At 43.4% G+C, this 26,726-nt stretch overlaps 12 protein-coding genes across 12 annotated transcripts; 5 read left to right on the top strand and 7 right to left on the bottom strand.

The window, feature by feature from the left end:
* Positions 1–160: 160 nt before the first annotated feature.
* On the bottom strand, positions 161–1,729 carry EAE98_006334 (uncharacterized protein; the record flags this gene model as incomplete). The annotated part of the gene is made up of 2 exons (XM_038953957.1): positions 161–1,464; positions 1,675–1,729. The coding sequence occupies 2 exons, from the start codon at positions 1,727–1,729 to the stop codon at positions 161–163; spliced, it is 1,359 nt and encodes a 452-aa protein (XP_038809747.1).
* A 442-nt stretch (positions 1,730–2,171) lies between these two features.
* Positions 2,172–3,222, bottom strand: EAE98_006335 (uncharacterized protein; the record flags this gene model as incomplete). The annotated part of the gene is made up of 5 exons (XM_038953958.1): positions 2,172–2,203; positions 2,258–2,770; positions 2,822–2,902; positions 2,956–3,106; positions 3,160–3,222. 5 exons carry the CDS (start codon positions 3,220–3,222, stop codon positions 2,172–2,174), a joined length of 840 nt encoding a protein of 279 aa, XP_038809748.1.
* Positions 3,223–4,384: 1,162 nt separating this feature from the next.
* EAE98_006336 (uncharacterized protein) lies at positions 4,385–4,771 on the top strand (the record flags this gene model as incomplete). The annotated part of the gene is made up of 1 exon (XM_038953959.1): positions 4,385–4,771. The coding sequence occupies one exon, from the start codon at positions 4,385–4,387 to the stop codon at positions 4,769–4,771; it is 387 nt and encodes a 128-aa protein (XP_038809749.1).
* A 325-nt stretch (positions 4,772–5,096) lies between these two features.
* Positions 5,097–7,157, bottom strand: EAE98_006337 (uncharacterized protein). The gene is made up of 3 exons (XM_038953960.1): positions 6,709–7,157; positions 6,245–6,646; positions 5,097–6,193 (listed from the first exon to the last, which is right to left on the bottom strand). The coding sequence occupies exons 1-3, from the start codon at positions 6,910–6,912 to the stop codon at positions 5,852–5,854; spliced, it is 948 nt and encodes a 315-aa protein (XP_038809750.1). The 5' UTR covers positions 6,913–7,157; the 3' UTR covers positions 5,097–5,851.
* Positions 7,158–7,562: 405 nt separating this feature from the next.
* On the top strand, positions 7,563–8,742 carry EAE98_006338 (uncharacterized protein; the record flags this gene model as incomplete). The annotated part of the gene is made up of 4 exons (XM_038953961.1): positions 7,563–7,596; positions 7,649–7,683; positions 7,738–7,847; positions 8,274–8,742. 4 exons carry the CDS (start codon positions 7,563–7,565, stop codon positions 8,740–8,742), a joined length of 648 nt encoding a protein of 215 aa, XP_038809751.1.
* A 1,666-nt stretch (positions 8,743–10,408) lies between these two features.
* Positions 10,409–11,082, bottom strand: EAE98_006339 (uncharacterized protein; the record flags this gene model as incomplete). The annotated part of the gene is made up of 2 exons (XM_038953962.1): positions 10,409–10,824; positions 10,986–11,082. The coding sequence occupies 2 exons, from the start codon at positions 11,080–11,082 to the stop codon at positions 10,409–10,411; spliced, it is 513 nt and encodes a 170-aa protein (XP_038809752.1).
* Positions 11,083–11,641: 559 nt separating this feature from the next.
* On the bottom strand, positions 11,642–12,730 carry EAE98_006340 (uncharacterized protein; the record flags this gene model as incomplete). Its single annotated transcript, XM_038953963.1, has 6 exons — positions 11,642–11,737; positions 11,894–11,935; positions 11,986–12,086; positions 12,233–12,311; positions 12,591–12,641; positions 12,677–12,730. 6 exons carry the CDS (start codon positions 12,728–12,730, stop codon positions 11,642–11,644), a joined length of 423 nt encoding a protein of 140 aa, XP_038809753.1.
* A 3,074-nt stretch (positions 12,731–15,804) lies between these two features.
* Positions 15,805–16,824, top strand: EAE98_006341 (uncharacterized protein; the record flags this gene model as incomplete). The annotated part of the gene is made up of 1 exon (XM_038953964.1): positions 15,805–16,824. The coding sequence occupies one exon, from the start codon at positions 15,805–15,807 to the stop codon at positions 16,822–16,824; it is 1,020 nt and encodes a 339-aa protein (XP_038809754.1).
* Positions 16,825–17,733: 909 nt separating this feature from the next.
* Positions 17,734–18,543, top strand: EAE98_006342 (uncharacterized protein; the record flags this gene model as incomplete). The annotated part of the gene is made up of 1 exon (XM_038953965.1): positions 17,734–18,543. One exon carries the CDS (start codon positions 17,734–17,736, stop codon positions 18,541–18,543), a length of 810 nt encoding a protein of 269 aa, XP_038809755.1.
* A 1,170-nt stretch (positions 18,544–19,713) lies between these two features.
* Positions 19,714–20,714, bottom strand: EAE98_006343 (uncharacterized protein; the record flags this gene model as incomplete). Its single annotated transcript, XM_038953966.1, has 3 exons — positions 19,714–20,364; positions 20,501–20,612; positions 20,677–20,714. 3 exons carry the CDS (start codon positions 20,712–20,714, stop codon positions 19,714–19,716), a joined length of 801 nt encoding a protein of 266 aa, XP_038809756.1.
* Positions 20,715–21,321: 607 nt separating this feature from the next.
* On the top strand, positions 21,322–21,767 carry EAE98_006344 (uncharacterized protein; the record flags this gene model as incomplete). Its single annotated transcript, XM_038953967.1, has 2 exons — positions 21,322–21,360; positions 21,420–21,767. The coding sequence occupies 2 exons, from the start codon at positions 21,322–21,324 to the stop codon at positions 21,765–21,767; spliced, it is 387 nt and encodes a 128-aa protein (XP_038809757.1).
* A 968-nt stretch (positions 21,768–22,735) lies between these two features.
* On the bottom strand, positions 22,736–25,384 carry EAE98_006345 (uncharacterized protein; the record flags this gene model as incomplete). Its single annotated transcript, XM_038953968.1, has 1 exon — positions 22,736–25,384. One exon carries the CDS (start codon positions 25,382–25,384, stop codon positions 22,736–22,738), a length of 2,649 nt encoding a protein of 882 aa, XP_038809758.1.
* Positions 25,385–26,726: the final 1,342 nt, after the last annotated feature.

The following is a 26,726-nucleotide window of genomic DNA, read 5'->3' on the forward strand; positions in this document are numbered from 1 at the left end:
AGGATCTTTTCGGGGAGTTATCCGTTCATATTCGAAGTCATGAGACTTCGAACTTAGCTATAAGAGCAAAACAACAGAGCTGTCTGTAATTTGATTTGAATGGATGTTTTTAGATCTTTGGAGTAGCAGGACATCGAGAAATCTCAAAGTCCACACATTGCTAGAAGCAGTGTTGTCGTTTCCTCTCTCCACTAACATCGCTAAACCAACCAATTCGACCCCCGCTTCTTCCATACTTTGCGAAAATTGCGGGACTTTGATTTTTAGCGTGGTGAGAGCCAGAATAGACTCTCTCTTCAGGCCTAATGTTCTTCAAACAGAGAGCGTTCATGTTGTAGGGCATCAAACTGTACTTCTCGTTAAGATCGGCCATTCTATTGATGTTATAGGTCTCCCCAGTACAATAACCAAACTTCCAATCTATGCCATAGCTTTCCATCAATTTCTCAAATTTTGATGGCTCGGTAAGGCTTGGCATCGAAAATCCGAATATCAAAACTCCACCGGCTTTTGCATATTCAACCAACTTTTGATTGATAGCAACAAACTCGGATTCCATGATTGCCGCATTCGTAACGGTGATGGCGTCAAAATTCTGTGGTTCTCCGATACATGTCATTGCCGATATACCTTCTGTAACTTCTCTAATCGTGGCTTTAGAGCGAAGTTGGGCAAGTACAGAAGCGTACATTAGATCAAACCATGACTCCTTAGCCAAGGATACCAGAAGTATTGAAGTAGGATGTGCAGGGAGGTAGGAATTATCGAGTGCCTCTAAGATTGCACTGATTTCGTCTTTGTCCCACGCGTACTTTGCAACTCCCCGCAGACCTCTCGGATCCTTGTTATGAGCCGTGTTTTCGAACCAATACATCAAGTATCTCTGGTACTTCGTCGGTTCATCAGACTCATAAGCTGTAATTAGGTTGGGCCATCCGCCATACCCTCCCACGTCTTCCGCACATCCATGACCTTCACCACCCAATACCACGAAGTTGGTAGTTGCATCTGCTCGCCCAGCACAGGTGATGACATGTTCCGAGCCATCTTCAAAATCATACATGTAATGAATAGTCCTACCACTGGTGAGTCCACCATCCATAATTTGATGAAGCCTGGTGTGTTTGCTATCCTCGGTTGGGTATGTGCTGAAGCCGCCATTGTCCGACGTGTCCAGATTGGTAATCCTGCACAGTACCGGCTGCATAACGAACCTATGTTCGGAGCCCATCATTTCTTTATGATCGAGAATGTCGAAATTGTAAAGATGGCAGTTCTTCCAATCAAATGCAACTTGGAGGGCATCATGCAGGTCGGCGAAAGACGCTATGGCAGGACACGTGAGAGTTCGGCTGATGCGAGGGTTTGTGATATGACGAGGGCAGAGATCAACCTTCAGAATATAGTTTCCGCGCTTGCATTTTGCCTTGTGAGTTGGCAAGTCCTTGGTTTGACAATCTGTACCTGTGAACAATATCTAGTACACGAAGCTTTTGGAATGCATTTGGCTTTTCAAAAAAGCCACAGGCGTTTCCAACTGACATTGAATCTTTCATTTAGTGTAGATTTCCCACATAAATCGTATCTTTCACATGACGAGACTCAATACAAGCCTTCAAAGAGACTTCTAACAATTTGAAAACATATCACAGTATTGCCGAGAACGACACAGACCACAATAGAGGACTTTTCCACCTTGGTTCTGGCATGCGACACACCCTTTAGCCATGATGTGTTGACTCGAGTGTTATTTGCGTATTGTTCAATGAACAGAGGTAGAATTGGAAGACAGAATATCCGTCAGTTTGAGATACGTGGGGCTGGTGGGCTTGCGAAAGACTCCGGATTTATAGCTAGCCGTATATCTGGACCTGCTATTAGTGAATAATAATGACTACCGGTTTCTTTATCTCTTTTTAACTAGATGTCTCTGCACTTTCCGTGATTCGATTGCTTATTCCGGATAAAAGTTGACAATACGGTGGATACGCGTGAATCGTTCTTTCACAACTTCCAAACTGTAAAGGAAAGCAGAATCAATTCATCAAATAGGATCAATAAACAGCAGGTAACGAGAGTAATCATTACTTTGCTGTAATATGGGCTACTTCAGACCCTCTCTATTGCTTATGCCCCTCTCTAGGAACAATACATCATTCGTACTCCCCAATCTAGATTTTTGATGCTCGACTTCTGGATTTTGCTGCAAATCCGATTAGCCATATGTTACTATGAAAAAGGTTACTCGAAAACTTACCCTCCATTTCCTTCCTCTTAGCTTCAAATCTTTCAAACGGCGCTCCATCAACGAATCTTTCGGCCAAGGCATCAATCGAATTATACACAGCCAATATTCTTGAATCTCTCAATGGCAAGTTCTGCAGTCTCTTCGCCTCCATCATACTCTTTCCATCATTAGTTTTCAAAATTTCCTCCAGATACTCAATCACTTTCTCTCCAAACCCTTCTGTCTCAAAAATCCGATTGGCAATACCAAATGATAATATATCATCTGCAGTAAGTTTTCCTCCAAACATCAAGAACTCATTGGCACGATGAACACCCATGGATTGAGTTAGTGAAATAGCCGAGCCACATTCTGGAATTAGACCAAGTGCCGAGAATGGGATTTGAAGGTAGGTTGACGTAGATGCGAGAACAATATCAGCTACTCCTGGAAACCATGCTGCTCCAGCACCTACTGCCGGCCCATTTAGAGCGAGAATGAAAACTTTAGTGTGGTCGATTATTGAGCGCATGAGTTCGAGAGCTAAATCATTAGGTCTCTACTTATTAGATCTGGGAGTAAAAAGGCGCTTACATAAGGTAAATTTAGAGAGGTATGTGATTTTCTTTTCCGCAGCACTGGCATATTCCTTCTTGCCAGATAATGAACCATCTTCTATATTTCACGTGTCAGCACGTTGTAGACATTAGACTTTCTCCCAAACCCACGTCTGACATCTGCACCGGCACAGAAAAATCTCCCTTCTCCTGTTAAAACTGTAAATACAGTATCGGAGTGTTCATTTAGTTCTCGCAGAGCAGCAATAGTTTCTGGTACTAGACTTCCTCCCAAAGAATTGAGGGCTTGAGGACGATTGAACTAATCATACATCAGCGAATTCTTATACTACATGCTCAATGTTCATATCTTACTTTGATGATTCCTATCTTGTTTTGGATGGTGACAATGATGTCTTTGTAATTATTCTTAGACATGATGATAGTTAGGCTTCTTGATTGGCTGGCTCTTTGAAATCTCTAGTAGTGAAATGGTTGAAAAGGATTATCTAGAGCAAATCAAAAAACTCACAGTAATTTCGAACGTTCTAACTTTTGAAGTAAGGAAAAAGGAGGCAGGTAGTTGAGCTATATGCGCTGATCTGCCGAACCCTTGTCCAGAACGCGGGGAAACTTCCCCGGGTGTTCCGAGGTATATATCTCGCTCAACCGAGCTTGAGTCTAGACTAGCATGGCTCAGATGAGCGTTGCTATGATAGAGGAAGAAGCGCCGGGGCGCAACAAAAAAACAACGCGCTCCTAATGATAACAGCTCCGTATGATTTGAGTGAAGAGACTTGACAATTTGGTAGTTTTCACCATACCGGTAACCTCAAGATTGCAGGAATCGCCACTCGTCGCATAATGTGGCTGATCATTAAATAAGGTTACTGCACCGTGCTTGGTTCTCTATGATCTTGGAGCAATTTTCAAATCATTCCGAGACATTTGGATCACAAAACATGATCGATGTACAGTTATGCAAAAGCGAGATAAGTCTTTGTACTCTAGACCCTTAAACCTTCTCCGCATGGGATCTGCTTGAAACAAAACGGGTATGCAGCAAAATTCATACTAGCCAAGCGAGTCAGGGCCCACCTTTGATAATCAAGAGCCTAGAGACGATGTGATAATCTTCATATTGACGTGCCTGTCGCGAAGAGTTATCCGAACCTTAAATCTATCATGGCATATATTCAAGTTCAGATTCTTATCAAATACACCTGCACTGTCAAATTTCCAAAATTTGTGTATAATATAGGTGGTTCAGTCAAATTCCCACCATTAGACGTTTGAATGAATGTGGGCTCGGCGGGGTAGCGACTCCTATGAAATGTGAGCTGCGCATGTCTATCAAGTGATTCACAAAAGCGCTTACGCCACTTTCTTGCATCTGGAAATACAACAATCTTACTTCTTTTTACGTGAATCTCTTTTCGATATAAAGTCCTGGGCGCAATTCCGAATACACAAGATCATCCGAATCTCATTCTCTCCATAAGTGATCTCCAACAAACCAAGCAACTGCTCCCTCCGAGTTAGCTATCTCATCTCACCACGCAAAGCCGACAAACCCACCAAACCAAATGTTCAAATCAAAATGTTTGAGCACTTCATCCTCCGCCACATTCCTCCCCTTTTCCTCGCCACAACAATAACCATAGGCGGCACCATGCCTCTCTGGAACGCCGAAAACGCCATCCGAACATTTGGCTTCAACGAGAAAATAGCTCTTTCTAAACCCGCTCATCCCGTGATGGTATCTGGCTCGGCCCGCGTTACTGCCGTTGGTCTAGCACTATGGGGTTTGTATTTGGGTGATCATTTCGAAGCCATGGATGTTGTGATTGCGTCTTTGGGATACTTGGCCTTTGTGGATGGGTATGTTTGTTGGAAGCATGGGGTTCCGGGGAGTGTTGCTTTTAGAACGCTTAGTGCTGGGGTTATTTCTCTTTGGGGGCTCTTTGGTATGACAAGCGGTAAGTAGTGCTTCATTGACAGGAATGAGTAGGTTTGGAACTTGGTTGGTTACTGGGTATGGGTCTGTTTGATAGGAGAGCCATCCGGGCCTTGGCCACGGCGAAAGGAGAACTGTTTCGGAAAAGAACTCAGTTGAAATTTGTCTTTGACCGTTGCAATTTTCTGATTCATCTTCCAAGAACTGATCAGGAACAATCAAATGCGATGTATTTTCATAACAAAAACATTTTTCAAAAACACAATATCATCAAATTTACGAATACTACATCAATGGGAACAAAATCGAACCTTGATCAATAAATATTCATCATACGAGAGAGGGTATATCGAGACGAAAATGAATCAATTTGTAAATTAACAGTGGAACTAGAAGAAGCCTAATCTACGACCCCCCCCCCTTCTAAATACCACACATAACAACGGGAAGTCGAACCAACTAATTAGGATTCTCAGTTGTAGACAGGTATGCTAGGCTCGTGCATTCCTCCCCTTGGTTGTAAATATCTGACTTTTTATCAGAGATTCGAGTATGACATCGAGTCGATTCATAGCTGAAGCTTCTTCTTACAAACTGCCACATAAATCCCCTGTAGATTCCAAACACCACATGCGTAAACTTAGAATTGAAACTTTTTATAAAAAAGCCAAATTAGCCCCAGAACCAGCCTCAAATCAAACTCCGAAGGTATCTTTTTGAGAAGCTGTCCGACGAAATCAAGAAATACAAGTGGGTATCTAATCTGACATACTGAACGCCGCGTGCGCAATGAAATTTGTTGATCTGAGAATAAGAAAAGTTAAACTGAAATGAGGGCGCCTCAAATTTGCGCAAAGTCTGGCTTGGCTGTAAAAAGATCGAATGTAGTAGAGAAGCCAAGGTTTCGGATGATTGTTGTAAAGGGTCGTGTTGTGAGGGAGTTTGCTACTTCGAAGAGGTTCAACATTAGGTGTAAGGAAATATTACGACAAAGCCAGTGATATCTTTGACGTACTCTAGTCGTTGGTATTGTTGAATGCCTGCGAGCTTTTATAATAGGTGGAAGGATCGAAAGAATTACAACATCGCCGAGCAGGTGCTAATCATCGGTTAATTCTTTTCTTCTTCTTTCTCAGGCTTTGTCTCGCCGTTGCCGCCATCTTCGCCATTATCATTGAGATCTTTCGTTTCTTCATCTGAGATTTGCTCTTCGTCTTCAGCCCAATTTTCTGCGAACTGACTGTCTAGATAAGCATCATATCCACCAGATGCGCGGGTTTGAGATGCTTTGATAGCTTGTTCGATCCAGTCTGGGTCAAATCTTCCGTAACTACCATCTGACTTGAAGTCTGCGGCAGTGGTTGCAATCTCATCTCCAGTCATTCCATCGAAAGGGTATGGTTCACCCTGCTCAGCCATCGTTTGTTTTGTCAATGGATGAGTAAGAACCGCCTGGTAACAGTTAGTAAGATATGGTAAAAAGAATCTAAAATTATTCATTACCTTGATATTCGCATCTTCTTGGAAGATGGGTGATTTGAAGTCCGACAACAAGTGGTCAACATCCGCGTACTTGTCAGGCTTTGGCTTCTTGCGAGCATTACCAGCAGCACCACCACGCCTCTTCTTTGGACCCCCTCCGCGAAGATAGACCTTCTCCTTTTCGCCTAAATCACCACTAAGGATACGAGGTGCTACTCTTCTGATAGTCGGCTTTTCTTCTCCTCTAGGGGAGGAATCTTGTGCAAGATGAGGGTGAGACTCTCTTCCGGATGCAGTGCGAGGGGTGTTGAATGGCGTTGGGACGTAGGCTCTATCCGAGCAGGATGAGATCATGAAATGATCACTGAGCGGTCTTTCTGCAGGCAATTGGTTCATCTCCCTGGTAGGAGCCAGGTTCCTCTCCTAAGATTGAATATTAGCTCGTTATCTAAATATTGAACACGTGATTATATGAGTGTACTGACTGATCTTGCTGCTGTTTGATACGGGGCGATTGGGTCGAGCAACCCAATCGCCTCGTTATAAGCCGAGGACGAAGCTTCTGACACCGGGATCGATGTCGCTGCCACCGCGGTCTGGGGATTAATTCCAGAATCCGCGGGGCCTAGAACAGGCGAGCTCGGTGGAGCTGCCGTCTCCGGAACAGGAGGCGCACTAGGTAAAGCCATCAGAATAATGGTAGTAAAAATGGTTTGGAAGTAGAGGTTATGGTGGAGAAAACTGAAAAGAAACGCAAAGTCGCAGAATTGGTCAAGCAGACAATGAAGTATAATCCTCTCTTTTCAGAAATAGAGAGAATAGAGTTAGAGAACAGAGGGTTTTCCTTTCTGAAACGAGTGACTCTTTTGACTGAAAGATTTCCGACCTGAAAAAGACTGTTGTGAAATTGAAAGTTGAAGAGAACAAACAAGAACTCACCAAAATATTCTTTTGAGAATATAATAAATATCTGTTGTAGCCTCCTCCTCACTTAGTGCGTCATTGGTAGCCTCGTGCTATAGGTGCTATAAGGGGGAAGGTGTCATGTCGGTGTTCGGAGAGAGTTAATCCGACTCAGGGTTCTGGACATGGATGATGGAAATTGGGACAGCTTTTGAATCCATTGAAGTAATCAGTTCCTTTTAAACACTTCCACGTCTTTGAATAACAGGTTTCTTGATCTGTACTTTTTCTTGAGATTTCTTTTCTCTGATATTTCTACTACCAGATTGAAATCTGCACAAGGTCTGCGACACATGTATTAATATCATAATCATAAAATAACACCTAATAAGTTCGATAAACGTACCTTAAGGAGCTCCAGCTACGACCAAACAAGATGATCAGATCCACGCAAATTGCGAGGCTGGATGGTATGGCGACTGTTGATTATACTGTTGGAATCTGGCTAACCTCGCACTACAGGCCTTATGTTATGCGCCTCAGTTGACGACGAGCAGGTGCGCATGCTGTTCTAAGTTGGGGGTTGCGAAGCTGACTTGGGTACTTTCCAGACTGAGACTTCCCTGGCAGAGATCAAGTCGCAAGTCAAGATGGTTCTCCGAAAAATGAATCGAAATTCCGCCGATCAAGCAACGCTCGATAGCGGTCCATATACTATGCAGTGCGTACAAGAACATAATATCCTTTGGTCCATTTGGATGAATCCTGTCTCTCGTTGCTTCTGTAGCCCTCACTGTGAGATGCAGCAAAGCCTAGAGCCATGAGACTTCTTTTAGGAAGCACATACGGTCTCACAAAATGGAATGGCAAAGCGAGAATTAGCAAGCGCAGATCTCAATTTTCTTCTAAATAAAATGCGCATGTGAGACACGAACAATTGTTCCCGCCACGAAACTCTTGAACATATCTCTTGATTTTGGCTTTGGGCAATGAGGGATCTTATTGCCAGTCTGAACTCGAAATGGAAATTCTCGATGCTATGTTCTGCAGAGACAGAGTTGCTATCTGCCATTCTATTGCCTGTGATCCATTAGCAGCTAGAATTCATAGTGGATATATCATGCATACCTTTCTGACAATATTTCAGCTATATGATCGCCAACGACATCGTTTTCCTCTGCATCTGCGAACGCTCATACCCACGAAAGCTTGCATTCACATACCTCTCTGATCTTTGCACCGAATTCAACACCACCTACCCCGCCACTCAGGTACACTCTCCAACTTTACGCCCATATGCCTTCATGGATTTCGACACGTTCATTTCGCGGACAAAATCCACATATTCCGATACACGAGCAACACAGAATCTTGACAAGCTTAACGATGAACTTCGAGATGTCACCAAGGTCATGACCAAGAACATTGAAGACTTGCTTTACAGAGGAGACAACCTGGAGCGTATGGGTGAAGTGAGCAGCAGATTGAGAGAAGACAGCAAGAAATATCGCAAAGCTGCCGTAAGAATCAATTGGGAACTGATGTTGAAACAATATGGACCAATTGGCGGGCTGGGACTCTTCATGATCATCTTCATCTGGTGGAGATTCTTCTGATCCTTTAAGTGCTTATGGATAAAGTCACGTAAAAATGGGGGGTTGGAGAGGCGTTAGTGATGTACATGAAAGGAGTTCTCGAGACCAACGGCGGTAGCTTTTGCTTCCATGTATAATGATTCCCAATAAATCGCAATTTGTCTTCCTTCAAAATAATTAGATCTACAATGGTCAGCTGCTTTTCACAACAATTTTTTTTCTGGCTCCATTTCCACTTACAGCGCAATTCGGCTTGGAATTTTAAAGTATGAAAACAATCCATCATCATTCTAGGTAAGAAAGATGAATCACAAGAAGGCCCAAAAGCTCGATGACCTGTACATCTGCATTCCCTCCACTCAAGACGTGACATAGGGTCCCTTGGTTCTAGATCGCTCCTCTCTCTGTCTTTTCGCTGCAAATACTGGAAGGATAAGAGAAGGAGGACCGACGCACGAGAGATAATGCAACGACTCGCGAAACGATTGGTTATGAAAACCAGAGGTCTGACAACGATGACTTGAAAGAATCCGAGCAAGCAGCTGCTAGTGCAGTCGGAGTGGAGCAAGTGCATTCTAACTCCATATCAAAAGCACCCACGATTTCTCAAACAAAGGTGGAGTTTGTTGAATTCTTGCTGCTGACGATCTCAGTTCATGGTGGTAGGCATCGAAATTATCAGCCAGAGGGCTATTACCGCAAGGGAGAGGAGCTATGTAAAACACCGATGGCCATAAGCGAGATTCACGTCTGTAATTTTTTTTTACCAAAAAAGCGAGTATTCGAAGTAATCACAGTGTCTAGTTGCGTTCTTTCCTTGTTGTCCTGGTTTCATAAGCTTAGACTGTTCGACATAAACGGATGTCTTTGCTTCAAATCAAACATATAAAGATTCGCGACGGAACTTGCATGGGAATTGGAAGAGACTGCCACATCGACTTTAAATTTACTCAGACGTTTTATCTAAGTTCTGCAATAAGACTAATGAAAATGAAATCCGCCTTTGCTTTGAGTGGCTGACTCTCCACCATCTTTCCTTGCTACATAGCGATATCGGGGACTCTCTTCAACTGTGTACGAGTTCAGGCCCGGCTGAGGATAACCTGGCAGGTTTCGCTCATCTTCAGGAGAGGTATTTTTGCATTGCCGAGAAGAGTTGCTAGAATACCAGCTGAAAGCCGGAGAAATAACAATTTCTGAACAGGAGTGAAATCCTGCAGCTTGGGCTTATCCTGTTGAGCTTGGTGTCAGGATACCAAGAAATGGTAAGATGAATGGCCCAGGTGCTGGAAAGATCGATCAAGTCGGTCCATCTCCAAGAATGCAGTTTGATTATTCCGTGCAGCGGTTTTTATGATTTGGTCTCGCGCCGTTTGTCTGTTGAGAGGGTTGATAATCTTGATAGAAGTCATCTGGTTCTCCACCATCATTTGGATTGACCTCGTCTCTGTCCAAAAAATCCACACAGACTGCCCTCAAGTTTGAAATCATCAAGGCGTGGTTCGGAAGGCAAATACCAAGCCAAGGGGAAGAAAGGCGAAAATTCATCGAGGAAGAGAATCCCTATCATGTTGTTCTTATGGGTGTATAAGAGCATTTTCTTGATGAATTTAAAGCGACCAAATTGTTACGCAAAGATTCAATTGGTGCAGTCCGAGTACTCTCATCATTACGATGACAACTTTTGCTACTCAAAGAGATAGAGAGAGAAGTGAATAAGAGTTTCTGAACCATGATGGTCACCAGCTGAGTAGCTTGTAGGTGTGGTAAGACTCGCATTGAAAATCATGTTATATCCATCGAACGAGTAATTGGTGGGTGTCACCGGACTCATCTTGAGAATCGCATTCTTGTAGGCAGTACGTACCGGTTCAGGAAGTTCCAAGCACCCGCAGAATGAGGATATGTTGAAGCCCCGTTTGCTTGGGCCTGCTTCAGGGGCTTCGCTCATTCCTCCTGTGTTATTGTGAGTGCCTGGAACTTCCCACCCACAAAGGCACCATGCCTTGTTGTTGCAGGTTTTCTGGACTGTGTCGCAGAGGATGGGCAGATAGACATTACTTTCCAGAGTCTTGAGTCTTGATGGTGTTGCACCGATGGGTGCTGTTGGCTTATCGCTTCGAAGATATCTTGGTGGTCCAGATTAGGGGATCGGGCGGCGGAAGCAATATCAGAGTATTCGGATGGAGTTCAGCATGGCCTGTGAATTGCTGGGTCCCTCAGGATCTGCAAATTTGCATGTATGCAGTGTTGGCCTCGTATACCGTTGATATTCAACGGGCTGACGTGCCGGGGCAACGAAAAGGATTGCAAACCCCGTCGGTTCAAAGCTTGTTGGTTCATTCTCATGTCTGCTCCCATAAATTCTTCTATTATTGTGGTGAAACTGTGCCGTGTTTAATAGGAAATTGGAACCCGGGATTTAATAATCTCCGCAGGATTTAATGATCAATTGTCATTTGGCGGCTTGGAAGGTTTGGAACCCCTTTGCGTAAAGAAGTAGTTGGCGCAGGTACTCTTTTCGAGGCTTTTATGCTTGCCGAGATGGAGGTTGGAGTGGAAGAGTGAAGTGCTCGATCTTCCCTTCAAAGTGCTTGCTCCAATTTGACCTCTTGCGAGATTTCCATAGCCAGAGTGTCTTACTTGAGAACGCCAAGTTATAGTCCATTCAGCATATTTTGGACTAGATGGAATATAATTTGGAGAGGTTGGCGAGTAAGATGGTGAGGTAGGACTATTCGATGGACTAGTTGGCAATCCATGCCGTAGCTTATTGTGGCACTCGGCATCTATGTTCTAGAAAGAGCATCTCGTAACCAAGTCAGGGATTCTTGAAATGCAAGCTATAATGCTGCGCTGCCTAATGGGCGTCGGCAAACTTCCTAATGCTCAAGATGAGCATGAAGCTTTGTTTTAAACTTTATGCAACGATGCGAATCACTGAAGGGGTTGAATCTTGCGCTTGATTTACTGGTTTTCGGTCTGCCAGTCGCCCGTTGGATGGGGTAGCGTAGTTCTGGATAAATTGTTTCTTTCAAATCATCTCGCATTTGATCATCGATATCTTTGAATTTGGAATTTGGAATTGAATTTGAAAGGAGGATTTAGAAGAGAGTCCTGAAGGGCCCAGGATAGGGGTGATAGGTTTTGGATGAATGATAGTATGAAATACGTCTTCATGCACAATGAATCCCTTCTCGCTCTTTCGGTATAACTGCAATGATGTTAGCTTTCAATCAGGAATGACTAAGGACAATGTCATACCACGGAAGATATTCCAGGAAGGAGCCACGATTGTTCGAGACCATCCGATTGATCACACGGCAGCGCATCTTTTGACGTCGATGGGCCGCGTCGGTTTTTGCCTGTCGAGTGAAATAGGTTGAGTCCTCTGCGGCAGCCGATGCAAAGAGGTTTTGTTGTGGGTGCGTTGGTTATTTATCTCTCTGCGCTACGAAATGTGTTAGTATATTGCTGCGTCTTTGTTTTGGGTTGAAGAAACATTACTTACCCATCGAACTGCAAGGTGCAGTGGATGCATATCTCTTGTCTTGGCTTTTGATGCGCTTCCCGGTGGTGCGAACGGCAATCTAAAATCTCCTCGTTAGGCACAAGAAATATTTTAAATTATTGGAGAGCATTAAGTGTTGCTGGGTCTCACAAACTTCTCAGAAAGTAAAAGGGAGATTCATGAATAAGACTTACATATTCTCAACAATTACTTCTCTCCTAAAATCGCAAACGATTTCTCGTTATTTCTCTCACTATTTGCGCAAAGAACACGATTACCAGTCGAGGGCATACAACTAAAACTACTAAGATCTACCCCATTTGTTAGTACGTATCACTTATTGGACACTGTCAAATACTGAACGAACAGTGGCAGCCTCCATAAAGTACGAAGGCTGCTTCTTCCCGATCTTTGGAGGCAAAGAGAAAGTATTGGAAAACTTACAAATAGGCCTACAACCATGCCAATGCACAGCAAGTCAGTAAAAAATTGAGGCATTATGGGATGCGAAGGCAACGGAGCAATTGTAAATGTTTGTATGGGGTTGAATTTGTTGTTGGAGTTGGAGTTGGTGTTGATGTTGATGGAGTGGAAGCTTTGGATTGTTTGAAAGGTTGGTGCTTTAAAAGGGATTAAAGAGATTGTGGGAGAAAGAAATCAGGTCCAAGGGTAAAAGTTGCCCTAATTACTATATCCAGTCAGATTTGAGGTTCTGCTTAGTCGGCGACATGATGGGTGCCTCGAGGCAGCAACATGGGAATTGCTCAGATGGAAAGCTTTTGGTGTGAGAGAAATGGAAGTGGACAGTTGTTTACAAGAGTGAACTGTATTGGAACTTATTTTAGTTGAATCTATGGGTATGTAACCTGCCCCTTCATGATATTACTATCATTAAGTCTAAAGAGATATGAACTTTTGTCAATAAACCATAGGCTGGATCTTTGTTCTGGAGCAAAGGTTGATATTATTGTTTTACCAATGATCATTTGCTATTCATTACCATCCCAGATTATCATAACACCTTCTTAATCATATATGGTTGATGATCAGGTCTTTTGTTACCTTTCCACCACAGAAAACCTGTTCAGCTCCTTACTTTCTTATCCAAAGCACATGCTGAAATTAGACAACTACTACAGATCTATGAATTTGCTCCCTAATCTAATACATAGAGCAGACAACAATCTAATTTTGTCTAAGAGATCTTTCCCCATGTTCACCAATAAATTGTTACAACTCAGGAAAACTCACTTGACCAAACCACTAGCAGGAAGGTTAATCCGAGATATAGTCTAGAACTTCTTCATGTCTTTCGCCTATCTCGTTTTGGGCGTCGTTCTGGCTTAATGGATAGACAAGATGCTCAAAACGAGGTAGATGGCACTTTTTTTTGGTTCTATGCCCTTGTATTTGAGATACCTGGTGAGATGAATTTTTTTGAATTTTGGAGGGTTCTGTAGAATTAATTCTAGAATGTTTGTTTGATATCATTTTGAAAAAGTCTATGAAGATTTCTCACAGATGCAGTATTCTGACTTTCTCCACTTTTCTCCATGGGACTGGGGCGGGAGACTCATCAGTAGCGCTTGATTTGAGTAGTAGGAAGAGAGTGTTTCATATATGAGATAGGAGTATAGAGGGTGTAGGAATGACCATATTTCTCCAAATTTGCTACTCGATACCTATTATCAGAAGTTTTTGATCGATTAAAAGACCATTCAAAGAGTGAGGCCCCAAATTACGTTCAGACCTAAATTATTTATATTTGTTTTCCAAACATAAATCTTTCGCTCTCTCGCTCTCTCTCCTGTCCTAGAACACAATATGAGAGAGGCTTATTCACACTCGCCCTTAGAAATCGGAAAGTAGGATGAGATTCAACCCTACCATTCCCTTTTCGAGAAAAAAATTCCTTATTGAAGTTTACCTCCTCCCTCTTCCTTCTCATGTCCCTCTTCTCCTGAGGAACAAGACCATAGCGGCTCATTGAAGCTTGCTATTAGATGTAAGTAATTGTTACTGTTGAGAGGAGTAAAGACAAAATTGAACATTCAAATTAAGATTCATAATCCAGGGAAGCAAAAGAGCACGATACTGAAAGGAATCAAGATGTTCATGTTTTCTCAAATAGTTATTAGATCGTTCTGATCTGAGGTCTTTGACTTCTCATCGTTTGCGGACCCTTTACTATATTGTATGATTTTTAGCCTCAATGAACAGACTAGGCAAGAATACGAGTTGGCAATCTAAAGTTCAAGTTCTGTGATTCTAGTTCAAAATTTTGTGATTGGGATAGATTTCTGACATTTCTTAATATCAACATGCATTCTTGGCACTAAATTCTAGATCGACTACTTTTACTATTCTACTATTTTAATATTCCGCAAATAAATGCCAAGTCTAGTAGAATCACTTATGCGAAACCTATAAACACAGATCTACTTACTCCAACTCTTTCATCTCATGGCAAACCTCCCTTCGATCCTTGGTTGAAGCGCCAATCCATGATGCAACAACTCCCTCTCCGTCCTCTCCAAATTCTTTCCCATCTGTAGTTCGAATGCGTCATCTCTCCCTCCTTCCCCGACTCAACAAAGTTAGGAAATCGTTTCTAAGACAGCCCAGATAGGTACCGATATGACTCCCCAAATCCGGGCTACTCCCCTCACTAGCCAAGCTCTAGCACCCGGACTAAAGCAATAAAGAGGGTTGAGTCTAAGATTTCCACATATTGATTTGTGAAAGGGATAAGGGGAAGCAAGTGTGATGTCTGCATTGACAGGACGAAGATGCTGGTTTGAGTATGCGTTTAGGAAGAGGAGGCGAGGGTATGGGCTGATTTTTCGATCTTTTGTCATTGATAGAGAATAGGTGGATGGATACTAGGCAAAACATAGCAGCGAATACACTACAGAAAACAACAACAACTCCAAATCTGATGATCATACGAACAAAACATCTGACTGCAACCTTACTCGAAACGATTGTTTGGCAGATAGTTCATAAAATTGATCCTCGCTGGAGATTGAGATGTGGTGCTTCAACGAGTGATTGCTGGGTAACACACTTGTGAGATCAACAAGTTCGAATTCACCATGAGGATCATGCTGTGAACCGAGGAATTGTCAATGACCAGATTCTTGATCCTTATAATTCCATTGTACCAACTCATCAATATCGATGATGTTGATGTCGTCTGAACATCTTCTGAATAATTTCATACCCGAGTCCATCAAATGATCAATTACCCAGTAGCTCACCGGGAAGCGATTGCGTAGGGAAATTTGCATGCAGTGAGAGGTTACGATTACATAAGCACAATGACATAACCGCCCTTCAGCTTCGACCCCTTGTGATCATCCACACACCAATCATACCGCGCTAACAACCCCACAGACTGCGGGGTGGAGTGTATCACACCCAACAATTATCTTAACATTACGAGGGCGTGTTTTTGATGATTGCCGGGCCCGTGCGCGACCCAAAACCGCGCGGTATCAAGAACGCGTTCTCAGCTTTTAGATCTTTTAAATTCAATTAAAATTCAACCATTCTATATAAATCATTAAATTATGCCTCATAAAGGTCGACGAAGTAAAGGGGTACACCCGCGAATACCCAAAACTAATCGAAAAGAGGTGCCTGATGGAGTTAGGCAGGCAATCGTACGTACGGCTGGAGTTACTACTGCTCAAGAGGAAGCAGCATATTGGGATCATAAATTTTCGGAAAGAACTATAAGATATATACGACAGCGTGCGCGAGATCGAGACGAATCGAATGGTACGCGTGGCGGAGCTAGACGACCTCCATTGGCTGATATATCGAATGTTGAAAATAGACGTACTCGAGGACAGCAACCTCTTTTGGGACCACGCGAACAACAAATGCTAGTTTCTATGGTTAAGGCAACTCGAAGTAGTAGAATGCTATCTGCAGATCAACATACTTCGAATTGGAATAAAACGCATAAGAAAAAGATTCACGTTTCGACCTTTTGGAAGGTCATGTACGCGAATCGTCTTTCCCATACTATACCTACGAAAAAGCCACAATTGAATGCAGGACATCGGAAAAAAAGGGTTGTAGGAGCTACAGATTTACGAGAAATACTAAGGAAAACCCCTGAGAGAGTCATATTTATTGATGCGGCTACAATACGCAACTTCGAAGAAGATACCCATAGAATGTGGTGTACCCCAGAAGAATACGAACATAAAGATGTGAAACAAGCTTCTACTTCGAATCTACAATATGGCTGTGGTCAGTTCTTTGGGGGTATATGCCTAGGAAAGCGTCCTGGACCATGCACCATATATGCAACTGAAACAGAGGAAGAGAAGAAGGAGGCTAAAGAGGAGTTGGAACGACTGAATCAAGAGTACGATCCATTGCATACATTAGCCTTTGCAGGCAGTCAACGACAGGAAGAAAGAGAGTACGATCTACGAGGGAAGAAGAAGCCTGGGCCTATTGCTAGTAGTACGACATATAAGAAGAGTGTTGCATATAAAAGGGGGAACCGCGACAAAGGAGGGGTTGACTGGTATCGCTTTTTTAAAGGGTTTTTAGAACCTAAGCTTGAACCATAGATACAAGAGCTTAATGAGAGCAATGGTATGAATACCATACTGATATTGGATAATGCACCAGCACATAAAGCTTCTTATATCAAGGAGTTCATGAAAAAGTCCAATATCATAAGCTTCGACTGGCCACCTCAATCTCCTGATATGAATGCTATAGAGCATATGTGGAGGTATATACGTATACAGATTCGAAAACGACGAGATACAGGCACTTATCCCTTAAATACAGAAGAGATGCATAAAGCTTGGGAAAAAGAATGGTCTAATATACCTCAAGAAGTTATTGATAATGCTGTTCTACATACTATAAAAGTATGTGAACTTATTATTGAAAACCATGGAGATAACAACTTTCATGGTTGAATAATATTCTGGGAATAGCCTCATTTTAATTTAGATTATGAGATTTATATAATAAAATTTCTTAGGGGAATAACATGATGATATATAGATTTATATATGAGGTTGTTATTTTTCGAAGATTGATGTTCTCGCTTATGGAAAGCGGCAATCATCAAAAACACGCCCTCGTACTATTTCGTACCTCTCCAGGGCTCTTCCCAATCACATATGGGATCAGAGATAATTCACGGTGATTCAGTCAATTCCGTACCAAGAAATCAACACACTCCTTTCTCCAAATTCAAACCACGTTTCCTTTTCTTACAGGTTTCCTTCTCTCTTGTGATCGTCACCAGACAACTCGTACCTGCAGATACATCCACTCTTACCACTAATTCTCTTGGGTACTTAAAGTACGTAACATACTTGATCAGACCTCGAATCCAACAGACAGTATACAAGATACAACAACAAACAAGACTTTCAATACACAAGATATTCTTTTAATTCCAACTTCACAAACAACATCACTATCATCCACACTTTTTACTTTCATCTCAATAAAACAAAATGGCATCCGGTGGCGCCTCTCCTCTCTCAGCCGCTTCCCCCGTCCCCTCCCTCCGCGAATCAACCAACCCATCGATTTCTTCTCCCTTAGCCCAAACAACCAACTCCTCCTCTACCTCTCCACCCCCCACGAAAATATGCGTCTTCTGCGGCTCTTCCCCGGGCCTCTCTCCCTCTCACATGGCCATGGCGCGTTCTCTCGCCCAACACATGGCTGCGCAGAACATATCACTCGTCTACGGTGGCGGCACCGTTGGACTCATGGGTGAAGTAGCTCGAACCCTCGTTGCACTCTCAGGTCCCACTTCCGTGCACGGCATCATACCCGCTCCATTGGTGAAATATGAGCGCGGGCCCAACAGCGACGCGGCGAGTATTCACAGCAAGGAAAACGGAACCGGGACACCCGAAAACGGAGACGGACTTCCTGAATATGAGATTTATGGGAGAACTACTGTGGTAAAGGATATGCATGCGCGGAAATCAATGATGGCTAAGGAGGTTATTGCTGGGGGTCCAGGTTCGGGCTTCGTTGCGTTGCCAGGTGGGTATGGTACCCTGGAGGAATTGATGGAAGTGGTGACCTGGAATCAGTTGGGTATTCATACGAGAGGTATTGTCGTACTTAACGTGGATGGGTATTGGGATGGATTAATGGCATGGGTGAAAAATTCTGTAGAGGCTGGCTTCGTGGGAGAGGCTAATAAGAATATCGTGGTTGATTGCAAGACGGCAGAAGAGACGATCCAGGCATTGAGGGACTACAAGTTGACGGAAGGAAGATTTAAATTGGAGTGGGGTAATGAGTAGACAGGTGTCCTATTTCTCGAGGGATAGAGATGCCTGATACAGTAGGGAGATGTTTCAACTGCAGATGCGTTAGTCTTGTCTTTACATTTTGGACAGGCGAGTGTTCAGAGCGGGAAAGACAAATTGGATTTACATCTCCGTCACCACGGACGTAAATCTCAACTTTCTTCCACAGAAAGCACACCAAGCGCTGAGTATGTTGAAAATAAGGAGTACAAGCCCAACAAAGGAGACGGAAGGTAACATACCCCTTAGCATTTTAGATTTTGGCAATGCATTGTTAGCATGGACTATAGCATACAGAATATCAAAGTATCAGTTTCCTGTTTCCAATCAATAGTTACATGTCATAGATCAAATTAGCCATTCAAAATCTTAATACAATAACGAAACTATGGATATAATGGAGTGAAGTTCACGAACTAAGTTATTATGTAGGCGAAGATTCATATCGAATATCAAGGATTATTAGAAGATATTCACTTCACAACAGACCCCCAGCTTACCAATGCTTCGCTCTCCACCTGAACCTATAACAGATCCCCATCTCCTTCTCCTTCTCCCTCCCCTCCTCTTCCCACTCCCAAGATAACTTCAACACCCACCCAACTTAGCCTACAGATAGAAATGTACGATATTTTCAGAGGTAATTAGGTGATCTCACCTCCTATATTCCCCCCCCCCCCCCCCCCCCCCCCCACCCCCCCCCCCCCCCCCCCCCCCCCCCCCCCCCCCCCCCCCCCCCCCCCCCCCCCCCCCCCCCTTAAGTAAATCTTCCAACCTGCACCTTGTAAGCATTGTATACACTCGGAACATCCAAGAGAATCACCGAAATTACAATCTCAATCTCATTCTTCATTTCGGATCTCATGTGAGATTACATGCATGGAAAATATTCCATACATTTAGAACCGATATCTGAAGCAATCGTCTCTGTGTTCAAAAAAAAATCAGACATTTTTATGGATATTCCAAAATGCGTCCAAAAGTTCAGATTGGGATAGCCATACGGTTAGCATTCCGACATCCTCGCACTGTACCTACCTTTAATTGTGCCATTTGAGTTTGAAATTCGAATCACTTGCAGACAACAAGAACACTGCGTTCAGAGCTCATTTCTATTAGCTAAAGTCATGATCCATAGTGCCATCCAAATTGTTCAACCTTCATTTATGCATCTACCTCCATCGAATCACCACCCTCCGCAGCTTCGGTACCTTCTGCGCCTTCTGCACTATCCGCTGCCAAATCTACCCATTGCTTTACATCCTGACCATCGAATAGCTTGAAACCTTCAATGCTCTTAGCCCCTTCTGCTTTAATTCCTACAACTCCCACACTTGTGTTCTCGACCGTCAACTCCTTGTCTTGAGCTAGAGATTCCTTAAGTGCTCTTAAACCATGCTTAACCAATTCCTCTCTTCCACAGTCAGGAAACTCCTCCAAATGTCTCTCCAAATAAGTTCTGGCCATTTGACTCCTCGCACCAATCGCACAAGCATTCATTTCCTGCGTCATGCCCGATGGTTGGAACTCGAATAGATGAGGTCCGGTTTCATCAACACCAGCTACGAGAAGACCAACACCATATGGACGCTTTCCGTAATGTTGAGTATTAGTTTGAGCGCGGTCACCGATTGAAGCGACGAGTCGTTCGATGGGGATAGCTCGGTCATATGTTAAACGCGAGGCGAGAGTTTGGTTTTTCATGAAGTTGGAGAGGACGCGGGCGTCGGAGGCAAGACCGGCGAGGGCCAGTCCGACGTGCTCATCGATTGCGATTACTTTTTTTTGGTAGGAGGAGAGTTCTTCTGCGTTTCTCTGTTTGGGAAAGAATGTGTTAGTCTTGATTCCGTACTATAGAATGGGGGCGAAGCAGAAGATAGTAAATTGTGCTGTATCATGTACTCTGCTGTTTGTAGTCGTAGCAGAAAGTAAATAGTCCACAACTACTAACCTTTAAAGCCACAAGAACAGCATGAGTCTTGCTAACTATTCCCACAACAACACTACCCTGCTTCACAGCCTCTGAAGCGTATTCGACTTGGAAGATTCGACCTTGTGGGGAGCTATAATTGCAATCTCATCAGTTTCAATTTCCATTTCCATGCCACCAAGAAGTAGTCGACTTACAAGGTAACAGAATCGTTATCATAATTGTTTCTGAACATCTTGAATAAAAAGCAAGTTGAAACCACTCAGACGCAGAGATAAAAACACGGGTATCTTCAAATATGCGTCAAAAACTTTGGATGTAGTGGTTGGGAAGTGTAAATTGCAGAATGGAGGAACTGGACGCTTTTGTATGAGGCAGACACGATGATGAGGCAAGCTCGAACTGTTGTTAGGTATGATTTAGAATAGGTAGCTAGAAGCTTAAAATGGCAAGACTTTGAGGGTTATTGTTCTGCGCAAAGGATAAGAGTTAGTGCTGCTTTAGTGGGTGGATCAACAAGGCTATGAAGCTATCATTTAAGCGCGTGCTTCCGAAACGTCAGCTCCAAGGCGGTTGGTGATTGATACTTTGAATCTCTTACTAACAACAAGCTTGAGCAATTCGCAATTCTATCTTCCACCAACAATTCTCACATCTACCCGTTCATTCAAGCCGTCTATCGAGAACAAAAAACACACACAAGACAATCGCATAGTACAATTGTGTGTAATACGATAGTTACTGAGCTACACCGATAACGCAAGCAAGCGACCGATAACTATCAACCTCAATCGCAACCTCAATCGCAACTCATCCAACGTGCCATTCCCAGCTTATTCAATATGACCGCCGGCCTTAAAACAATAATTTCCCTCTCTTTCGTACGATCTCTCTCCCTCATTATATGCCCCATCCTCTCAGTCTCTAATATCCCCCCTAGGTCCTCGCTCTCGGATTCCTTCTCGTAATCCTCTCTTGCGCGCTCTTTCACCAATACCTTCCCCTCCTCGTCGTTCTCACATTCATTCTCGCTCCTCTCCCCAATTTTCTCGCATCCCGCTGTTCTTCTCCCGATGACTTCTCCGATTCTTCCTCTTCTGGAGTTCTCGATCTCGGTCGTTTCGCAACGGGCTTCTTGTGTATGATGGGTGTAGCTCTTCCGGCGGTGTTGGCGCATAGTCATATTATTACTGTGCCAGCCATGGTCATGAGTATTATTGGCGGTGTGCTGATTTACGGCACGGTGATTAGTTTTGGAATGTTTTTCCAGGAGGAGGCTGAATTTTAGGAGGGTGTAGGAATGGGAGGAGGAAGTGTTGCAGGGGCAGATGTATTGGGGATGGGAAAGGAGGAACTGGAAGTGTAAGGATATATAGGGTTTTAAGCGGATGCAGAGATTGGACTTTTCGTGAAAGAAAGAGATAATGATGATGACAAGAGAAGGTTGCGACCACTATGTAAAAAAGATGAGGAGCACAACGTAGCCATGGCTGTGATGAAGGGATAAGGTCTATGTCAAGGACTACTTGTCCTTTCAATTCATGGTAGAGACCTCACCCCAAGGAGTGCCCTCAAGTACTTGGACTTCGATTTTGGATTCAAAGTAAAGAATAACACATGCGAATGATTAATGGAATGAAATAACGTCATACGCATGGAATCCAAAGCGGTGAAAGACATGATATGATAACGAGCAGACAATTCAGAAAGAGCTCAAATGCACGATGTAGTAATGGTGGTCAGGTTATGCGGGAGGGTTGGGACAAAATAGGTAGGAAATTGATTTCAACATCCAAAGGTTGTCGCAATCGTAGAACCATGCACGCAAAATGGTGTACCAAAAATGAGTCGAGAATGTAAAGTGGTATTACCAGTCTATTGAAATATATCTATCTAGGTATGTAACTGCATATGTGAATCCTTGCGGACCTTTTCTTTTCTCTCTCTATAAAAAGAAATATGTCTTCGTTGAGATTTTCTGTACTCCATGTCCCATTCTCTGTTCCTATCCAATCCATATCCAATACATGAAAGCGCCATCCCAAGGTCATAAGTCGTCAATGCCCCGCTCTCTATATGATAGATACGATACGTTGAGGTATCTCGAACTGGGGACTTTACCATAAATTTGTGTCTGAAAATATCCCAAGAAATCAAGAAGAAAAGTGAATAGCCCCATGAATAACTCCGGAAAATCTTCCTTCATTATGCATAAACCAACCGACTCGCGTCGTATGAAGAAAATCTCTATCTCATTCAACGAAACACTCCAAGTGTTCCATTAAGCTTTGTTAACATCTCATCTCTCTCGCCAATGGGGGTACTAAGAGCCGTAACAGCTCCGCCCGCACCAATGTGCCATTTCTCTGTATCCTTTTCTTCGGCTTCAATGACGCCATCTTCATCGTCCCAACGGTACATTGATCGGATAGTAACGCTGAAGTCGCCGCGGCCGCCAACATCCATGTATCCTACAACACCAGAGTATAGAGAACGAGGTTTGTGGTGTTCGATATCTTGCAAGAGTTCACAGCTACGTTTCTTTGGTGCGCCAGTCATAGATCCAGGTGGGAGAGAGGCTGCTAAAATATCGAGTCCAGTGTATGCTATTCTCTTGTCGTCCTTGATGGTAAGTGATGACATATGTGTCTCGATATCATCGGATCCGGATTTGGTATAAGAACCTTCGACAACAGAAATCATCTGGAAAACTGATGCATATTCCTCAACCACCATCAATCGTGGAACAGAAACGTTGCCAGACCCACAGACGCCATGTAAATCATGACGAACGAGATCAACAATCATGAGGTTCTCAGCCTTTTCTTTTGGATCATTAAGGAGTGCGGTGGCGTCTGAAAGTGTTACTTCGTCAGTTTTACGAACGGTGCCTTTCATAGGTCGAAGAGAACATTTTCCAATGCGATTGTCCCACTTAAGAAATTGTTCTGGAGAACTAGAAACTAAAGTCGCAGCGCCAAGGCGAAGAAAAGAAGCGAAGGGGGCGGGTTGACGTGTGCGAAGATTTTTGTACAAGGACCAGGCGCCTTTAGCTGGAGCTGGTCTTGGAGTTTTGTTGTAAAGAAGGATTGACTCAGTAGTGTTGTGGACTGATGTATGAGGAGGATCGCTGCGAAGACGGGTGATGGTGGTTTGGTCGGTGAGGCATAACTCGTAGGAGTCACCACTGGCAATTTTATCTTGGCATCGACGGACCTTTGCTTCATATGAATCGGCTGTAGGTTGAGTGATAGCCATGGAAAACTTCGAAGCGGGGGTACGAACTGGTGACCAAGCTCGTTTTTCTCGACGAGAAACCTTTATGCGATCGCAAGATAAGACGAGATCACCTGGTCGGAGGGGGATTTGGCGAGTGCTTTTTGGAGATTTCGGTTGGGCTGCTTTTTCAAGCTTGGGGCCAACCGCTTCCATCCATGCAGTGTCGCTTTGGCTATCACCAAGGCTGGCCAATTGCTGAAGGTAGAGAACCTTCTTCACGTGGTCGACCACTATACTTCGAGTGACCCATGCAAAGCAGAGATCCGGTCGGTTGCTATGAGCATCTGGTCTATCAACTTTCACATCAATAGTTTCCAGACCAAGCTCGTATGTCGTATATCCCATAAACCCTCCCCAGAAAGGCGATTCATCATTGCCTGCAGCAACACGCGCAACCTCTAATCGATGTGCTAACAAAGACCAAACTCCGCCACAAGACTTTAAATCAATCTCCTCTTTAGTATCGAGATATTCGCCGGATGAAGAGGGGATCTTGGTTATGTATCCGTCCCCGACACGATATTCGAATCTCAAACAATCATCGATGTCCAGGCCTATGATACTATATCGTCCTTTCACATCGGCAGATCCTGCGGAGGATTCGTCTGCATTGGTGGATTCCAGTAGAATATGATCTCGACCCATGTCCTGGATGGCTTCCACAATATTAGGTACAGATAGATTCTCTGGTAGATCAATTGTTCGAGAAATACACATATTTTTGGGCTTCATATTGTCGGTGGAGGTATCGCTAGTCGGAGATACAGGCATTGTTTGTAAAGCTTCGAATTGTTGGAGAAGGCTCACTCGTGTAGCAGATTGGCCGTGCATTGTACCGTCGTAATTTATCTCCGTCTTTCTGAAAGTTTTATTCCAATCTTGTGCCGACTTGAACCAGTTTATAAAGATTTCTTTGCTTGTATCATTTGTGCAGACCGACTCAGGATGATATTGTATTGCCCAAAAGGGTTTCGTTGCATGTCGTACACCGACCAAAACTCTGCTGTCTTTCACACCGCAACTTCTCGCATGTTCAGCCTCTAGATCGGCACTTTCAACCCAAGCCAATGGTATCAAATCGGGAGATTTTTCTGTTGGCTCCCATCGTGATGTGTTCCATTCTTCATCTAGAATGTCGTCCTGGCCTATATCGATACATAAACTTTGATACAAGGTAGCGGTAATCTCCCCAACCCCACAGAATATTGAATCATTTCCAACGGCGGAGACGGCTTGGGCCTCTCCTGCATGTAGGACCTTTCTAATCATTCCATGTTGTGGACCATTTAGCCTCCTCATTTGTCCACCGAATTCCAAGCACAATCTTTGAAATCCTAAGCAAATACCCAATACTGGTAACATCTCCTCATCGGCAAGTCTCCAGATTTTCTTAATAATTCCGATATCACTGTCCGTCTCCGGATTTCCAGGGCCCGGCCCGCATACTACCGCTACATAGTGTCTCAATTCTTCGTGTAATGCTTCATCAGATGCTAATAGGATGGGATCATTGATTTTGACCGTTCGCACTGAGGCGGTGAGTGAAGTTTCAAGGAGAGAAATGATATTATTCGAGAATGAATCATATGCATCAATAAAGAGTATTAAGGGTTTCTGAATCAACATCGTAATTTGTCTGCACCTGCCTTGTAATTTGAGAGGGTTTCCTCCGTACTTCCCTTGTGATTCCCAGGTAGAGATTTTCCAAAACAGAGAAGGGAAAAAAAAAGTTGCTTTTTTGATATTGTGTTCAAGGTGGACAAAGATCTGGCGGTGTAATTTTCCCCGGGCGGTGGCAGAATTCAATTAAATAAGGTTTAGCTTACATGATATGGAAGAGTGGGGTATCAGGGGCTAGATATAAATACTAACTAACTATGCTTAGGGCTGATTAGCGGCGATTAGTGGTAAACCACGTGTGCATGTACCGACGTCAAGATATAAAATGATAGAAACCATTTTTGCAAGAATCGTGAGAAGATTCATCTCTCAAATGTCAATGGGCAATTCTGCCTCGTCGATTCAAGTAATGAGCTATGTAAGCTTACCTACGAGTAGTATGTATGGTTTTTGTGTAACGGTTATCCCACTGCATGAGTTGGGTTTAGTTTGCTTTCACGAGTCGCATCACTGCATGAATTAGCTAATAGTTCCTCACAAATACGGATAAGCACTACTAACATCCGAAGTCTTACTCGGGTATTGTTTTGCTTTTCAATTCCAATGACCTTCCAAGATTTACTCGGTGATAACATATATACTTTGATATACTTTACTTGTGGTCAGTACCCTGTCCGGGTAGGTCGATCCAGCGCAAAGGTTGTGCCCCAGTTCTTGTTCATTTCCATGTCCGGACCAACTTGATCATCGTTGATGTAAAGGAGAAGAGGTCACACGAGATGATTACGGCTATTTTGATCTTGTCGGTTTCAATGTTATCGAGAATGCCCCATGAGCTACTGAATCCGAAGCACTTGGTGAGTTCTCATGCTCAAACGAACCCCAATCAGACGTCTACCCTGCCATGACAGTACTCAGAGGCCGATGAAATGATGTACGCTAGTCATGTCTGATCTTGATATCCTATATTCTAGGGTCCTCCATTCATAGTATGAGTCTTCGTCATCAATTCGAGCTCAAAGACATCGCAAGTGTGGGACCATGTTGAGACTGGCCGAAGATCGCTACTACCACTTCGTCTGTCAAAGATGATCTTTGAGCTCACCTAGAACTGAATATAAATATCATTCAAAAGACTGGTTCGTTAATGCGGTAGCGGTTGATAGCGATCGTCAAAATATTGAGTACCCGAGTTCAGCTGTTCATGCGGTATTTGGACGAACCTCTGTACTCAATATAGCCCCGATTAAAAAAACGCCGTTGCAATTGATTCCACTTGTTTTGTCTTTATTTGCGTTTCACTTTATTTCTGAATATCGCAATAGCCTGGATTGCTATTGAGGGCTTG

The sequence above is a fragment of the Botrytis deweyae genome, assembly GCF_014898535.1.
Source record: "Botrytis deweyae strain B1 chromosome Unknown BDEW_013, whole genome shotgun sequence".
NCBI classification, from domain to species: Eukaryota; Fungi; Ascomycota; class Leotiomycetes; order Helotiales; family Sclerotiniaceae; genus Botrytis; species Botrytis deweyae.

Excerpts from the sequence above, each read along its gene's own strand:
- EAE98_006337 (XM_038953960.1), bottom strand. The coding sequence starts at position 6,912 with ATGGCTTTACCTAGTGCGCCTCCTGTTCCGGAGACGGCAGCTCCACCG. Across the intron at positions 6,647-6,708 it reads ATCAAACAGCAGCAAGATCA|GAGAGGAACCTGGCTCCTAC; the intron begins GTCAGTACACTC and ends ATTCAATCTTAG. Across the intron at positions 6,194-6,244 it reads AAGAAGATGCGAATATCAAG|GCGGTTCTTACTCATCCATT; the intron begins GTAATGAATAAT and ends AACTGTTACCAG.